Below are 18,064 nucleotides of genomic sequence, written 5' to 3'. Positions count from 1 at the left end.
ATAACGTTAATAATGGCATTACCATTACAACAGACATTGTAGAAAAATATAGCTGCAAGCAGCAATTATCGGGTTTCGAGGTTAAAGGCAGTCAAAAGCAGTCGTGCATTCATGAACAGGTTAGGGGGTCACACCTCAACACACGCATGAAGGATCAAAGTCCAACACACACACGCGCACAGAAAAATGACAGGTATGAACTCATAGAAACTATGCATGGTTACAGAAACATGCACGTATACTACAAGAACGTTATTTTTCTGACTGTCAAATCATTTGGACAATTCGTTAATGAGTATCCGGTTTTAATTGTTGTTGGCTTTTAAATTGAAGAGAAGGTGCTTTCAAACTCAAGAAGTCTGAAGTTCCTGGGCCGAGACGTTTGTTTTCAAAGCGTATCAGAGCCTGTTGATGTATAACCGTTGAATATTTAGATTATTTAGTGCCATTGTTCATGTTATATCGCCACCTAGTGTCCAATCACCGTGTTATTTTTACAGTGAGCTCAGAGCGATGGTCTACACATATGTGTAAAGCCCCGTGAAGCTATCTCAAATCCTTCTCTAACAACGTCCGTTTAAGTGTGATAGGCTCCGCTCAGTTTTTGCCCCCCCCTACCATGTATAAATATAAATTTCAACTTTTTTTCAATGATTATTTACATTCACACTCCACAGAAGTCATCTGCATTGGTTTGGTTCTGATCGGTTGAAAAACCAAGGACTAGTTCGCGAAAGTAGGTTTTTGACATTATCAGCGATAACTCACGAACCGTTCAATCGACATAAATGGTTCCAGAGGCAAAGTTGTTCAGAATAAGAAGAGCTATCATATGATATCAATAGTTTGTGTAAATGTCAAATGTCATATGATACACAATTGTTTAAGTAATGAAATATGCGTCAATTTTGCCATTTTTACTGTTTTAGCGCCACCTAGTGTCCAAACGCCACCTTCTTTTGTATGTGACCTCGGAGTGATGGTCTACACATATGTTCCAAGCCCCATGATGATGTGTTAATCCGTTCTGGATTTATGGCCATTTTAATGTGATAGGCTCCGCCCAGTTCCGTTTTTGGCCCCCCCTACCGTGTATGAATACAAATTTCAACTTTTTTTCAATGATTATTTACATTCACACTCCACAGAAGTCATCTGCATTAGTTTGGTTCCGATCGGTTGAAAAACCAGGGACTAGTTCGCGAAAGTAGGTTTTTGACATCATCAGCGATAACTCACGATCTGTTTGATCGAAAGAAGCGTGTTCAGAGGCAAAGTTGTTCAGAATGAGAAGAGCTATCATATGATGTAAATAGTTTGAGTATATGTCAAATATCACGTGATACACAATTGTTTATGCACTCTAAAACCGTTACTTCGCCCCCCAGTGGCCGAATGAGTTCATATTTCTTACAGACCTTCATGACCACGAGTCGAACAAGCCCAGCGAGTGTCGTTTCAATCGGCCCCTGTTAACCCTGTGTAATGAGTGCTCAAAATTCATTGGCCGATAGCGGCCATGTTTTTTGAGAAACGTCAAAGTCCTTTTATACAGTCACGGTGCATGACACAAAGACACACCATACCAAATAATAAGTCGATCGGGCAAACGGTTGCGTAGTTATAGCCCTTTTCGAGTTCTTTGCTATTATAGCGCCACCTAGTGGCCAAACACCGAGTCTTTTTTATTGTGACCCCGGACTGAGGTTCTACATATACGGTCTAAGCCCCGTGAAGATAGCTCAAACGGTTCACGAGTTATGGTCATTTGAGTGAAACTGGCTACTTCCGGTTCGGACGTTTTGATGCCCCCTAGCGACCCTGAATCGAAATTTCAACTTCCTTTTATGATTATTCATATTCACACTCCACAGAATTCATCAGCGTTGGTTTGGTTCCGATCGGGCAAAAATCCAGGGACTAGTTCATTTTATTTTTTTTGCATAAAATGCAAATTAGCGGAAAAATTTGCATACCGGAAATGAAATCGGAGATAGCCATTTTTTAAGTTTGGAGCCAAGGATTCCATTGACACCAAACACTTTGTTGTGCGACATCCGGTTTACGAGCAATGAGCCCAAACGCATTGGCCATCGCTATAGCGCCACCTATGGACCGATTTGGCTGGTTCACTGTATCTGAGTAACCTGCAAAGATACAACCAACTGACAAAGTCTCGAGTTTCTACGACTTACGGTTTGGGCTGGGCGATGCGTTTTAGCGCGGAAAAATAATAATAAGAAGAAGAAGAATAAAAATCCTTACAAAAACAATAGGTTTTCAGCACTTCGTGCTCGAAACCCTAATTAGGGTTCGAGCCCGTAGGGCTAGAAACCTATTGTATTTGTGGGTTTTATTATTCTTCTTCTTCTTTGTTATTATTCTTCCCTAAAACTATATGGGCAGCCTAAACCGTAAGGCCGACAGAGCTGAGACTTGGTCAGATGGTAGTAGTCCTTGTCGCTACTCAGATACATGGACCCAGCCAAATCGGCCCATAGGTGGCGCTACAGCGATGAAAAGCGCGTTTGCACTCTTTACTCCTAAACCGTTTGTCGCACACCCAAGTGTTTTATATCATTGTAATCATTGGCTCAAAACTTAAAAAACGTATATCTCCGATTTCATTTCCGGTATGCAAATTTTTCCGCTAATTTGCATTTTATGCAAAAAAATTAAAATGAACTAGTCCCTGGATTTTTGCCCGATCGGAACCAAACCAACGCTGATGAATTCTGTGGAGTGTGAATGTGAATAATTATCGAAAAAAAGTTGAAATTTCGATTCACCATTGCTAGGGGGCGCCAAAACGTCTGAACCGGAAGTGCCATGGTTGACTAAAATGGCCATAACTTGTGAACCGTTTGAGCAATCTTCATGGGGCTTGTACCCTATGTGTAGACTCTCAGTCCGGGGTCACAGTAAAAAGGATTTGGCGCTTGGCCACTAGGTGGCGCTATAATATACATGAACTCGAAAAGGGCTATAACTACCCAACCGTTTGCCCGATCGACTTATTATTTGGTATGGTGTGTCTTTGTGTCATGCACGATGATTGTATAAAAGGACAGTGGCGTATCTAATGAAACATGGCGGTCATCGGCCAATGAAGTTTGAGCACTCCTTAGACCGACTTAACGGGGGCCGATCGAAACGACACTCGCTGGGCTTGTTCGACTCGTGGTCCAGAAGGTCTGTAAGAAATATGAACTCATTCGGCCACCGGGGGGCGAAGTAACGGTTTTAGAGTGCATAAACAATTGTATATCACGTGACATTTGACATATACTCAAACTATTGTTATCATATGATAGCTCTTCACATTCTGAACAACTTTGCCTCTGGACACGCTTCTGTCAATCAAACGGTTCGTGAGTTATCGCTGACGATGTCAAAAACCTACTTTCGCGAACTAGTCCTAGGTTTTTCGACCGATCGGATCCAAACCAATGCAGATAACATCTCTGGAGTGTGAATGTAAATAATTATCAAAAAAAAGTTGAAATTTTCTTTCACAGTTGCTTAGGGGCGTAAACATTTTTAATAGGCGGAGCCTATTACATTAAAATGCCCATAACTCGAGCACTATTAGAGATATCAACATGGGGCTTGGAACATATGTGTAGACCATCACTCCGAGATGACTTACAAAATACCGCGGCGTTTGGATACTAGGTGGCGCTATAACAGTAAAAATGGCAAAATTGACGTGTCTGTGGTTGCATAAACAATTGTGTATCACGTGACATTTGACATATACCCAAACTATTGACATCATATGATAGCTCTCCTCATTCTGAACAACTTTGCCTCTGGACACGCTTCTGTCAATCAAACGGTTCGTGAGTTATGGCTGATGATGTTAAAAACCTACTTTTGCGAACTGGTCCTTGGTTTTTCACTTGATCAGATCCAAACCAATGCAGATGACTTCTGTGGAGTGTGAATGTAAATAATTATCAAAAAAAAGTTGAAATTTCTTTTCACGGTTGCTTTGGGGCGTAAACATTTTAAATAGGCGGAGCCTATTGCATTAAAATGCCCATAACTCGAGCACTATTAGAGATATCATCATGGGGCTTGGAACATATGTGAAGACCATCACTCCTAGGTGAATTACAAAATACCGCGGTGTTAGAACACTAGGTGGCGCTATAAAGTATAAATGGCAAAATGTACACATCTTTGGTTGCCTTAACAATTGTGTATCACGTGACATTTGACATTTACACAAACTATCGATGTCATATGAAAGCTCTCATAATTCCAAACAAATTTGGCTTTTGAACCATTGATGTCGATCAAACAGTTTGTGAGTTATCTGTGATGATGTTAAGAACCTACTTTTGCGAACTTGTCCTAGGTTTTTCAAGCGATTTCAAAATTTCCACCACAGTACAATTCTCTGGACTGTCTAGATCAATAACTATCAAAAACATCTTCAACTTTTTCATTTGCATGACCACTACAGGGTCCTTTATTATATTCAAGTAACCAGTGTACCTGAAATCTCGCTTCTCCTTACCAAATAATCCAATTGACTTGCCATTAAGTACACTCATACATCTTATTAGACTAAACAAGCATGCAAAATATGATGGTTATCAGACAAGAGATACGTTTCCTGTCTCACAGGAACAAGGTGTTAGACATATAAAGCACTACACATTAAACGTTGCTCCATATTCACACGTCTATAAATATAGAACATGTCTGGCTGGTTGTAAGATGCTGTTTTGCTTAACATAACACACACCTTTATTATGTACACCAGTTTAATTGCATGTAAACCCAAATATCTACTCAGCAGTCACATGGCAGCAACTCAATGCAATTAGGCATTTAGACGGGGTCATTTCTTAAATGAATGTGACCAAATTAACCTGAAAAAATGATTCCCCTCAAGTGTACTATATGTGCATATGTGTGTAATCATGCGTAGTGTCTGTGAACCGTTGCTGACCGTATCTATAATTTTTCAGGCGTTGGGAGTATCTTCCACTTGGGTGTTTTAGGATGAGAGTCCTCGGCTTACTTGATGAAGGCAAAGATGCTTTGGATGCCTTAAAAGTGCTCGAACCCGCTAAATGCTGCTTGCAGCTTTAATTAGGGTTCGAGCCCGTAGGGCTAGAAACCTATTGTATTTGTGGGTTTTATTATTCTTCTTCTTCTTTGTTATTATTCTTCCCTAAAACTACATGGGCAGCCTAAACCGTAAGGCCGACAGAGCTGAGACTTGGTCAGATGGTAGTAGTCCTTGTCGCTACTCAGATACATGGACCCAGCCAAATCGGCCCATAGGTGGCGCTACAGCGATGAAAAGCGCGTTTGCACTCTTTACTCCTAAACCGTTTGTTGCACACCCAAGTGTTTTATATCATTGTAATCATTGGCTCAAAACTTAAAAAACGTATATCTCCGATTTCATTTCCGGTATGCAAATTTTTCCGCTAATTTGCATTTTATGCAAAAAAATAAAAATGAACTAGTCCCTGGATTTTTGCCCGATCGGAACCAAACCAACGCTGATGAATTCTGTGGAGTGTGAATGTGAATAATTATCAAAAAAAAGTTGAAATTTCGATTCACCATTGCTAGGGGGCGCCAAAACGTCTGAACCGGAAGTGCCATGGTTGACTAAAATGGCCATAACTTGTGAACCGTTTGAGCAATCTTCATGGGGCTTGTACCCTATGTGTAGACTCTCAGTCCGGGGTCACAGTAAAAAGGATTTGGCGCTTGGCCACTAGGTGGCGCTATAATTTACATGAACTCGAAAAGGGCTATAACTACGCAACCGTTTGCCCGATCGACTTATTATTTGGTATGGTGTGTCTTTGTGTCATGCACGATGATTGTCTAAAAGGACAGTGGCGTATCAAATGAAATATGGCGGTCATCGGCCAATGAAGTTTGAGCACTCATTAGACCGGGTTAACGGAGGCCGATCGAAACGACACTCGCTGGGCTTGTTCGACTCGTGGTCCTGAAGGTCTGTAAGAAATATGAACTCATTCGGCCACCGGGGGGCGAAGTAACGGTTTTAGAGTGCATAAACAATTGTATATCACGTGACATTTGACATATACTCAAACTATTGTTATCATATGATAGCTCTTCACATTCTGAACAACTTTGCCTCAGAACACGCTTCTGTCGATTGAACGGTTTGCGAATTATCGCTGACGATGTCAAAAACCTACTTTCGCGAACTAGTCCTAGGTTTTTCGACCGATCGGATCCAAACCAATGCAGATAAAATCTCTGGAGTGTGAATGTAAATAATTATCAAAAAAAAGTTGAAATTTTCTTTCACGGTTGCTTAGGGGCGTAAACATTTTAAATAGGCGGAGCCTATTACATTAAAATGCCCATAACTCGAGCACTATTAGAGATATCATCATGGGGCTTGGAACATATGTGAAGACCATCACTCCGAGATGACTTACAAAATACCGCGGCGTTTGGACACTAGGTGGCGCTATAACAGTAAAAATGGCAAAATTTACGTGTCTTTGGTTGCATAAACAATTGTGTATCACGTGACATTTGAATATACCCAAACTATTTACATCATATGATAGCACTCCTCATTCTGAACAACTTTGCCTCTGGACACGCTTCTGTCGATCAAACGGTTCGTGAGTTATCGCTGATGATGTTAAAAACCTACTTTTGCGAACTGGTCCTTGGTTTTTTACTTGATCGGATCCAAACCAATGCAGATGACTTCTGTGGAGTGTGAATGTAAATAATTATCCAAAAAAAGTTGAAATTTCTTTTCACGGTTGCTTTGGGGCGTAAACATTTTAAATAGGCGGAGCCTATTACATTAAAATGCCCATAACTCGAGCACTATTAGAGATATCATCATGGGGCTTGGAACATATGTGAAGACCATCACTCCTAGGTGAATTACAAAATACCGCGGTGTTGGAACACTAGGTGGCGCTATAAAGTATAAATGGCAAAATGTACACATCTTTGGTTGCCTTAACAATTGTGTATCACGTGACATTTGACATTTACACAAACTATCGATGTCTTATGAAAGCTCTCATAATTCCAAACAAATTTGGCTCTTGAACCATTGATGTCGATCAAACAGTTTGTGAGTTATCTGTGATGTTAAGAACCTACTTTTGCGAACTTGTCCTAGGTTTTTCAATCGATTTCAAAATTTCCACCACAGTACAATTCTCAGGACTCTCTAGATAAATAACTATCAAAAATATGTTCAACTTTTTTATTTGCGTGACCATTACAGGGTCCTTTATTATATTCAAATGAACGGTGTACCTGAAAGCTCGCTTCTCCTTAATAAATAATCCAATTGAGTTGCCATGAAGTACAATCATACATCTTATTACACTAAAAAAGCATGTAAAATATGATGGTTATCGGACAAGAGATATGTTTCCTCTCTCACAGGAACAAGGTGTTAGACATATAAAGCACTACACATTAAACGTTGCTCCATATTTACACGTCTATAAATATAGAATATGTCTGGCTGGTTGTAAGATGCTGTTTTGCTAAACATAACACACACCTTTATTATGTACACCAGTTTAATATCATGTAAACCCAAATATCTACTCAGCAGTCACATGGCAGCTAGTCAATGCATTTAGACAGGGTCATTTCTTCAATGTATGTGACCAAATGAGCCTGAAAAGATGATTCCCCTCAAGTGTACTATATGTGCATATGTGTGTAATCATGCGTAGTGTCTGTGAACCGTTGCTGACCGTATCTACAATTTTTCAGGCGTTGGGAGTATCTTCCACTTGGGTGTTTTAGGATGAGAGTCCTCGGCCTACTTGATGAAGGCAAAGATGCTTTGGATGCCTTAAAAGTGCTCGAACCCGCTAAATGCTGCTTGCAGCTTTAATTCTAAATAGTTTTTTATAGTTCATTTGAAAATCAAATTTATTTAGATTTTTACATCTTACATCAGTTGTTTGATAGTAAGGTCATGGTCAGCATTTCAGGTCATGAATGTGACAAATTGTGTTAAATAAAACAAAGTTAATCGTGCTTTTCCAGCAGGGGGCGACATTTATGTATAACGGACTAAAGAGAAACCCTAAAAGCTGTCAAACTTGAATTTAATTCAAATAAATCCCTTCCATTTAGTTTGAACTGTAACTTTTAGAAAAAAATGTTGGCGTGATAATTTATAACTTTCTGTGAAAATGAAACATTGAAAAACTTGCTTGGGTCGAATTCAGACACTAAGGATAAACCTTATTCGAGACAAATTTACACAATGCTGATCCTTTCTGCTATGGTTTATGGTTTATTTTCTTGGCAGTTAGCTTGTATGAGTTAATCCGGTTAAATAAATATCGAAATGAATTAACTTATGACGTTATGTATATTGATATCTTGAATATGACGTTTATAGTCATAGGTCACAAGAAAACATAACCTTTAATAAAAGGCTAAGGCTTGGAATGTTCTTGTTAAACCTCTGTCCTCTAAATCATCTTTTGCCATCTTATTGTCAGGTGAGTGACGTGAACGACGATGTCCGGAGAGCCGCTGTCGAGTCCATTGGGTTCATCATGTTCAGGTATTGTGCCATCTGTTCTTACCTGTCTCCTTCATCACCCCTCTCCATTGTCTCGTCCAGTGCTTCATTTTAAACAGACCCTGTCAGGACGGGCCACTCTCTAAGTGCTTGCCAGTAAACCAGATTAATCAACCTGTAGCGTAAACACAGACGAGATTCCGCCCATTCTTCTGCTGCGCTTTCAAAATGTATTTGGAGTGTCGCCTCAAGTGCTTGTTGCCCCTATTAAAATCTCCAGAGGAAACACTGCGATGGATCTCTTCCTGCTGTCGTGCCCAAGGGCACTAGCTTCTTTGTCTGTCATGGAGATCCCATGGATCCCATACACTCAAACATTGTTTTACAGTATACTAGCTTTGTTTGAGGAAAAGTCCGATAAAAAATACTTTGCCTCTGACTAAGAATAAGAAATAGTTGTCGTATGAAATTATTGGCAACATCAAAGAATGTGACATTTTAGCATTTTTTGAAGGATTTATTTTGCAAAGCACATTAAAAGATCTAAAAAAAAGCATCTCAGTTTTAAGAACCAGCTCAAAAACTTTAGAAATATTAGAAGATGTAAACTCTGTGATCGACTTCTGCCGACCTAACCAACATATTTGTTGCGCAAAGCTTCTTAATTTAGCTACTTAATAGTAGTCTTAATAAACAATAACAGCCTTCCGAGCTGGCTTTTACATCTTTATATACCATAACAAATCATATGTAGATAAACGGCCATTTGTTGTCCTATCTTTTCTCTTTTGTTTATCTCTCATGGCCAATAGTGAATTTACTCCTGCAACATTCCCTCAGGGTTGTGGGCCAAGTAGAGGAACTGGTGAACTTTTTTTAAGCCCTAAAAAGGCCATGTGATATTCCCATGATCAATTGGCAGTAAAAAAACAAATGTAAATCCTTCCTGTGTTTAGAGAGCGCGCAGAGCTGTAACAATTCAACAGGTTTCTGTTTCTTACTGTTTCGGGCCCCATATCATCCCTGCGCATCCGGACTGTAAGACACCTCTCCTCTTGTGAGTGTTAATAGGGATTGCTGCACTCACTTTAATAGAGCATGTCCAAACTTGTGACTTTTGGTCACTTTACATTGGTGTTGAGAACATTGAGATGTGATATTAAACTCCTAGCAGCTGATATAAGGTGAAGCTTGAAAGCTTAAAATCGCTTTAGCTAGGCGTCTGCCAGATTTAAAGCAAAGAGTATATGACAATATATTTCTTACATTTGGGTGGAATTTCAATGTGTATATTATGTTACATTCCTTCTGTACAAACAATGAATTCAGAAAAGTTTATTCAGCATATTTGAAAAGCGTCTTTAAATCAGCATCTACATCTTGATCATCCTTTTGTACATTTGCAAGTTTTTATATGAAAAGCCATCAGTTTGGTTTTGATATCAGCTGCTCTATAGCAAAGGGATTTATTTTCCCTTCTGTACAGAAGGTAAGTTGAACTGTGATTTGTGATTATGTTTATCTTGCTTGTCTCATTTTGGTTTCACATTGTACACTCAGTCAACCCACTTATTCGGGATGTGCGCACACAGTCCAAATGCAGCCTTTTCACACCCAAGAGCAAGTCTTTGATGTTCTTTCCCCCAACTCAAGGCTTTAAGGAGTTTTCTGGCTGCAATTAAAAACGAACCCATGCCCTTTTTAGATCGTTCCATCGTTCGATAATTTTCCATCTGGTCCTGCAGCAAAAAAGCAGATCTCTGGCTTGTCTTGCGATCCAGCGACCACTGATCCAATAGTCAAGTCAACTTTATTTATATAGCTTACATTTTCATCCTGTTTACAGTCTTCGTTCTCTGTCAGTAGCAACGTGTCCAATGTGATGTTTGTAGACGTCTGTAGATTCGTCGGGCGACGGCGTAGGGGACTCTGATAACTCACAGGGCTGATGCCATTTTTCATACCGTGTTTCATAATCCGCTTTGAGTTTTCTGCAACGGATGACCGAAAGGAAATCCTGGATCTTCGCTGCATTTTTGGAGTCCTTACACGACTGTAGTTACACATTATGTAGCGCGTAAAAGCCTCCCGGAATGTCCTGTTGAACAGGGTGTAGACCAGAGGATTGATGCCTGATGAAACATAGCCCACCCATTGAAAAATATCCAACAACTGCTCCACTAGATTGCTATTGCACCCCTGACAGAGTACTGACGCCACATTAGTAATAAAGAAAGGACACCACATCACAACAAACAACATGAATACAATCCCCAAGACTTTTGATGCCCTTTGTTCATTGCTCAGGTTTTGCATAGATCTTTTCCCCATGGTGGACATCCTGCGGATAGGGAGCTCATCATCTGTGACGGAGTTGACATGGTTCTGTATTCGGTCCTTTTTTATTCCGTCAAGCATTACTAGTTTCTCGCGTGGAGAGAGAGGTTCCTGTTGGGAGATTGTTGAAATGGTAGGCCTTGAAGCTCTCGATCTCAAAAGGTAGGCCTTCTTGCGCAGTACTTGGATTGTCAACATATAGATGATCATCATGATCGCAAGAGGAATAAAGAAAGCTGTCAATGAACCGAACACCTTGAAGTCCCCAAAACCTTCTGGCGACAACAGGCAGGTGTGGTTTTTGTTGAAAGTAATGTTTGGATGTGCAGAGACCTGTAGTCCTTTAATTGGAATGGGTATTGCAATACCTGATGGAGAAAAGGCAGAGTAAGTTTCAAAGCATTCGAATAATAGAGGAAATTACAGTAATATGCATTTCAACAGATGCTTTGTTATAAGACAGAGATTTAACAAGTTTACTGGAACTATATTCATAGATTTGACAATCGTTATTTATATTGTCAGTAACATTTTAGACTTGCTCTCTGTTATTGGTATTGACTTAAGGTGTTATCCATAACCTCAAGCTACTGTTGTCTGTTTTGTCTCAGCACTGCTGCTTTGTCAAAAGTGAGTATGCTAAATCAGTCTTGAGTTCACTCTCGAACATGGCGTTCATGGTCAGTGTTGAAATGACAGAACAAAAGGTCTGCCTTTCATGGCGGTGAAACATTTCGCTTTATGGTTCCAGCCATGCATTGTGCTCGTCCAAACAGCGCAGCCAAAGTAATCGTCTAGACTGACGTTAACGACCAGAAATCGCAAGGTGTTTACTTAGTTCTAGGTTGACGTTGGCTCGCAGTGGGCAGAATTAAGATCTGATCGTTAAAAGTAAATCATTTTGCTTGTATAATTGAAAGTTCACAGGACAGTCAGTGAAAGGAGATGGTTAAAGAATATGTAAGGGAGGTTATTCGTTTCCCAGATCAAATAATTATTATACATGTTTTTTCAGTCAAGAGTTTAAGCCCTGTTTTGTTTTGCCATAGTTTGTATAAAGCTGTAGCTTCACATATTTGAGTTTAGGGAATAAAACAAGATTTAGTTTCTGATGCCAATTTGAGCCTTTTTTATGGTCTTTCCTCAACATTAAAAAACTATAAATTAATTTCTCTAGAACAAAATTTGCATTAGTGTTTCCCACTCAATTACCCTGTATTTGTATTTGTCATAGGTGCAAATTATCATTGTTATGTAATGTTACGTTCATACAAAGATTTTGGCTAAATATTTAATAAAATATTGCAAACTACTTTGTTCAAAATTATTTTAACAATATATTTATTTGGCCCCATGAGTTTAATCACGTATTATAATCGTGCGTTATGGATATTTGTCCAGGGTTGCCAAGTCTCTGGTTTTCTCGCAGAATTGGGCTGCTTTGATACGGTTGCTGTGGCCTTTTTTTATTCTGCGGGCTCAAGGTGTAGGTTTTTGTTCAGTTATATGCAAGTTATATATAAAATAGGATGTGTTTAAGTTAAGTGCTCTACAGTGACTTTTACATAAAAATAAAATTAGCCTCACTGTCCTTCCAAAACCTCCGATGTCCTTGCTGTTTTTCAGGAAATGGAAAAAACGCTACTTAATTACTACTAAATTATTAAATACTATGTTGTCAAAGTTGACAGGCAGTTTTTATCGGCAACATATTTGCTAAGCCCAGTGACAAACATAAAGGATGATTTAATTAAAAAAATTTTTTTCAAAAAAATGAAGATCACAAATTGTGGAGAGACAAGGTTTCAGAAGAACACCTGCGATATGTATTTTAGGTGTAGGAGAGCATATTTTGAGTTTTGAAATGTGGTCTTGGGTCGTCGGGCTGGTTTTGTTACACAAACTGGCAAACCTGTGTTTGGCACTGCCGTTATTCTTCTCACCAGGTGTGCGGGATTTAATTGTTCTTTGACAGAATATTTAATGCAAAATAGATCACATACCTACAGAGATCAGCCAGACAAGTGCAATTTTTGCCAGCACTTTAGCTCTAGACTTGAACTGACTGTGTTGGATGGGTTTCTTGATTGCTATGTAGCGGTCAAGAGAGATGGCACACAGGTGCATGATAGAGGCTGTAGAGAACAAGACATCCAGGAACAGCCAGATAGGGCACAAGAAATCTGGAAGAGGCCATCTGGAGTCTGAAATGTAAAGACCGTATTAAACACTGATCCGTGGCTCGAATTTGAAATAGAACCCCACTCTGCTTTCCTGCTTACCAAGCAAACAAAGACACAACAACCCTGCAAAATCCATGTTGTGTCTCCACAGACATTCCTTCAAATTGCTTTTTTCAGATTCAGTGCATGTCAGATAGCTATTTGTATAATAAATGACTGACCATCACTACTGATAGGAGTCATTTAATGACTGGTTTATTATGTTCTTACAGCTTTTTATTTATTGCAGACTGAAATTCCAGCATACACAAGATAAATGGCTACACAGATTTGTTTATAGATCACAGACTTAAATGGTATGATCTCTAATAACGGAAAGTTATATTTAAAACCCCAGCTTTCTTTTTTGACAAGTTAACCACCCACAAACTTAAGTTTTGCAACTGTGCAGGACATTCAATCCAGTTCCACTTTTAACATGGGAAAGCCAACCTTTTAAATCAATCTTATAATATTTCTACTGGCTTTGCTATTCTATATTCGTTCAATTCAAACAAACTAATTTCTTCACATTCTGTACATATGTAATACTGTTTTATAAACAGAGCTGTATAACTACATCTTGGAAGGTACATTCATACGCTGTCTGGGTGTCCATGTGAAATGATGTTTCGGAGAAAAAAAATCTTGTTTACAATGACTAGCATTACTTTCAGCGTTCCTGATTTTCTGCGCATCTTATCTCATATTTAGTGAACCTTAACATTCTAAAATAAATAGATACATGCCTAAGTTTAAGGCAAAAACGGATTAAACACTGAAAGGCTTTTGGGTTATTTTCAAGCTATTCCACGACAGTGTTTATTTTAGCATCAGATGTAGAATGGCGGATAATTGGGTTGAACTCTATCCCGTTGCATTTGAACATGGTTACAGATGCTTTTGTTTAAAGAGTTTTTAAATGTGAAAATTGTTTTCATGTCTGCAGTTTTGCAGCTCGTCTTTTCCATGCTTAAAACAAATGGATAGTCGATGTGAATGGTTTAGTATTAGTAATAGTCATAAAACTGGGTCAACGACATGTGGCCTTTGTACTTGATAAGGTGTACAATTTTCCTTATATCCCTAACCTGCAGTGTGTGTTTAGAGTTCTGGTGTGTGAGCAGACCTCCATGGTTTGGAGTGCTTATATCCAGATGTTGAAAACTCTTGGCATAGCCAGAACAGACCAGTCCCCTGAACAGCCCCTAATAGCACATCGAGAGGGCTACATTATTACCAGCTGGGCTGGCTGAAACTGATTTTGGAAATCGTAATATCGTTAGACATGTTAAAATAAAGAACAATTTGGTGTTTCCCCTGGCATGCAGTTGTAATCTAATGACAAAAACTGAAGAGAACTGGTTTTTCTCATGTATTTATTCAGAAATGTGTATAACTGGTTGATTATGTAGATTTGCATGTACGCAGTTTTCCCTTTAAGTTGTTTTAAACACGTTGCAACACATTTGAGTGATGATATGGTTTATTCCTTGTTTTATAGCTAAACTAGACATTTTTGGGTTATTTATAAAGGAATTGTGTTTACCAAATATGTAAACTACAATTAAATTGAAATGGTTAAAGATTTAAGGTTGCTTTTATTAACATTGCTGGTTCACGGTAGCCAAAGAATTTACGAATGAACATTTAAGCCTTTAATATTCTTTCTTAAAGGCATCCTCTGCCGAAAATTAGCGATGATCATTTTTGCATATGCTTCGTGCAGTGCGAACCCCGGATTGTCTCGTGAATGCTCGTTGGAAACGAACACTGAAGTCCGCAATATAACTGAATAAAGTCAGTTTTTTTTGTGCTCAAAAAGTACCTTCGTAATTTTATATTAAAGCGAAACCACTGCATTGAAATTGACCATTTCAACCATGTCTATGGGGGGAGTCAGAAAGCTCCCGGACCTCAATAAACTATTTTAATTATCATTCTAAAGATAAACGGAGGTCATTGGGTTGACAAACGACTTGAGGGTGAGTAATTCATGACAGAAATTTCATTTTTTGGATGAGGATCCGTTTAATGTAAGTTAATGGCTATACAATTGTTCATGTTGCACTTTTGATTTAAAAAAATAAACAAAAAACAAGATTATTTCGTCATTTACTTTTTAATTAAAAATACTTTATCTAAATATCTTATTTTGTATTCCACAAAGGAATGCAGTACCACACAGGTTTTGAATGACACAAGGGTGAATAAATTATGGAACTGTCCCCTTAACCCATCCATTTTAACACACTAGTCTCACGACACCGTCTGGTTTTTACACCTATGTAAATAGCGCAATAATATGCGATGTAGCTCCATTTTATAGTATCAGCACTTATGTTATTATCTAGAATATTAAACAACTAAGCTTGCCCTCTTCCTCAGAGTTTTGTTCTGCGACTCTTTGCGCTCAGACAGCCAAGTCTCAACTTCCACATGTAAATATTTCTCTTTTTCTCTGAGAAGTACATTTGCGGTTTTCTTCCCGAGCAGATTTTTCTTTATCAAGCACTGTGGAGATTTGCTCAGTGTTGAGACATTTCATGGTGTTTAAAACAACTCTTGTCTTCACCTGGTCCACAGATGTGCTAGACTAGGTCTTACTTTTTCGCATGCAAGGGTTTTAAACCCTGCATTACACCAGTTATTTTGTGACCGTATTGAATTGAAAGTTGATGGTACGTATCTAGAATTACAGTTGAGCAGTGTAGGGTCCTTTGATGAAAGGACTTGTCATTGTTCATGACTTCTGGCAAGCCTCAAGCTTGACGTGGCTTTTCGGGAGAATCTTTCTGTATTCACGCATGATTATTTTTCAGTGGAACACCTTTTCCATATTTGAAGCCATCTTTGCATGAATTCTGGGATGCCTTGAGTTCAGACCTTCATACACGGCAGTACCTCAGTATGAGTGCTCACTATTCAGAATGACAATTTGTGGTAACGTTATATTATGCCCAAGCATATTGGGTAAGAGAGAGACTCGGCAGTCCATGTTCTTCATCTGAAGATGAACAGATAAGGTGCAGCGAATGGAGGTTCAATAAATGTCATGTAATGTAATTAATGAGGAATAATGTACCCGCTGGAGTCTTCTGGCATTTGAGCTGAAAGCCAAGCTGGCAAAACCAAGCGACAACTGTAATAATATCTTGGCAAGTGTTGTAAGGTTTGTACGAGAAACGTTTTCAAGAGTATTCCAGGCTCTCTAAGTACTACATCAAACTACGGTTTTCTTTATTTAGTTAAATATGTAGTTTAGGCAGTATTGTTACATGTTTACTTGCTTTAAATTCTTTTAAGTGATGTGCCGAGGGGTTTTAGGGGGTGATTCGATGACTTTATTTTATGTTAAATATTTCGATTTGATAATTGCCGAAATCAGCAAAACGTATTCAAAAAACGTCTTGTGACGCATAATGGTACGACTACAATAGTTCCTGTCAATTGATTTATAAGTGTTCCACCATCAAACTTGAGTGAAGGGTTTACTTACGAAATAGCACAGTCACCAGAGCAATGGGCATGACTAACACACCCACCAGCAGATCTGCCACAGCCAAAGACATCAGGAAGAAGTTAGTGGCGTTTTGAAGTTTTCTTTCCAATGACACCGCGAGAATGACCAGGATGTTTCCACCGATGGTGGGGATGATAACAAGAACAATAAGCAACGCAGCCCAACGGAGTCGATCTCCGGACTGAGAAAACGTCCCGTCGCTGCTCCACGTTGGGTTGAGCTCCAGCAGGGACGCCTCTCGCTGGGACATGATGCTGTGGCTAGTGGTGTTGCTTCAGCGAGTCTTGCTTCGGCTTTTTCCAGAGGCTCGGCCAGCATTGTCACAGAGCCCCTCCGATCAGAGGGTGGTGGTGGTAGGTTCGGTTCAAGTGACACTCTACCATTCGCTTTAAAAACGCTTTATCGGTTTCCATCAATTTAACTTTTTTCTGTCCATATGCATGCAGAAAGCTTTGTTTTGGGGTCGTGAAGTTTTAACCTCCAAACAGAATTAAGGCAGGCATGGTATTGTCCATCTGTGTCGCTGTGTTTTTACACCACGGGCGATCTACAAGAGGAAATATAAACATTAGAGGATTAGTCTTGTCACTTTTTTAGACTTTACAGTCACAGATGGAAGTGTTACATGATGAATAAGGTTTTGCTTTTTTTGTCATTGTGTTACAATATAAATGAATCTGAATGACTGATGTTTTGAGAGAAGTTTGCTCTAGAAATTAGATCATTTCGTGAGAACGTTTTGTTTGCCACTAGAGAAACAATGTTTACATGGTTTTCAGTTAGCAATTTACAAAATCGTCAAATGTTTAAACATCTCAAATGTTTTCGTTATGCTCAAATACCATCATATTTGGTTATAGTGGTCGTACTTACCTTAACTGATTGGTTTATTAACCTCGTGCTGTGCAATTCCATGAAAACCTGTCCCTCAGATTATAGCTTGTCACGTTTTATAAGTGCACAGAAAAAACAACAAAAACATAACTTATGGGCCGATTTTTTTTGTCTGGATGATTTGGTCGAATTCTCCTTTCCGCGTTACCTATCAGACTCCAGGTTTAAAACTTCCATGCGTCGTCTGCCCCTTCCTCTCACATTCTGTGTCTGCCTGCCGACTGGCTTTGCTCCTCCCTCCTCTCACTCGCGAGTTAAACTTATGTCGACACTGGAGAGGTTCCAGTGGTCCTGGGAGGTCATTTCCTTCAATGCAGATATTTATATTTGTCCCTCAGTTTTTCTCTGGAGCTCGGGGCAGGTAGAGGGAAGAGTTATTATCTGGATAGTTATTATCTGTTTGTTTTACACTTAACGTCACAGTGTTGTTCTCACATAAACAACATTTGATTATTCCAGTCTGCTTTGTCCCTGATGAGTTTTATTAGGGATCTCTCTCTCTCTCTCTCTCTCTCTCTCTCTCTCTCTCTCTCATTATTGGACATCACATAG

At 39.2% G+C, this 18,064-nt stretch overlaps 2 protein-coding genes across 4 annotated transcripts in view; one reads left to right on the top strand and one right to left on the bottom strand.

Moving 5' to 3' along the window:
• psmd1 (proteasome 26S subunit, non-ATPase 1) overlaps nt 1-18,064 on the top strand; it is a 30,769-nt gene that overhangs the window by 6,264 nt on the left and 6,441 nt on the right. For both annotated transcript variants that reach the window (XM_079470950.1, XM_079470951.1), the window contains one exon: nt 8,514-8,578. In XM_079470950.1, the coding sequence (XP_079327076.1) occupies nt 8,514-8,578 (65 nt within the window). The remainder of the gene's footprint in view (nt 1-8,513; nt 8,579-18,064) is intronic.
• Nucleotides 9,037-17,724, bottom strand: htr2b (5-hydroxytryptamine (serotonin) receptor 2B, G protein-coupled). 2 transcript variants are annotated; one of them, XM_079470952.1, is made up of 4 exons: nt 17,492-17,724; nt 16,595-17,165; nt 12,877-13,077; nt 9,037-11,241 (listed from the first exon to the last, which is right to left on the bottom strand). In XM_079470952.1, the coding sequence occupies exons 2-4, from the start codon at nt 16,866-16,868 to the stop codon at nt 10,238-10,240; spliced, it is 1,479 nt and encodes a 492-aa protein (XP_079327078.1). In that variant the 5' UTR covers nt 16,869-17,165; nt 17,492-17,724; the 3' UTR covers nt 9,037-10,237. The 2 variants fall into 2 exon arrangements, with proteins under 2 accessions (XP_079327078.1, XP_079327079.1); XM_079470953.1 differs by lacking the exon at nt 12,877-13,077 and having other exon boundaries at nt 9,043-11,241.

This window comes from Barbatula barbatula (assembly GCF_947034865.1).
Source record: "Barbatula barbatula genome assembly, chromosome: 13".
NCBI classification, from domain to species: Eukaryota; Metazoa; Chordata; class Actinopteri; order Cypriniformes; family Nemacheilidae; genus Barbatula; species Barbatula barbatula.
The sequence above is the reverse complement of the archived record's forward strand: the minus strand, read 5'-3'. Positions and strand labels throughout refer to the sequence as shown.

Excerpts from the sequence above, each read along its gene's own strand:
- htr2b (XM_079470952.1), bottom strand. The coding sequence starts at position 16,868 with ATGTCCCAGCGAGAGGCGTCCCTGCTGGAGCTCAACCCAACGTGGAGC. Across the intron at positions 13,078-16,594 it reads TCTGGTGACTGTGCTATTTC|ACTCCAGATGGCCTCTTCCA; the intron begins GTAAGTAAACCC and ends TTTACATTTCAG. Across the intron at positions 11,242-12,876 it reads TGTCTGGCTGATCTCTGTAG|GTATTGCAATACCCATTCCA; the intron begins GTATGTGATCTA and ends TTTCTCCATCAG.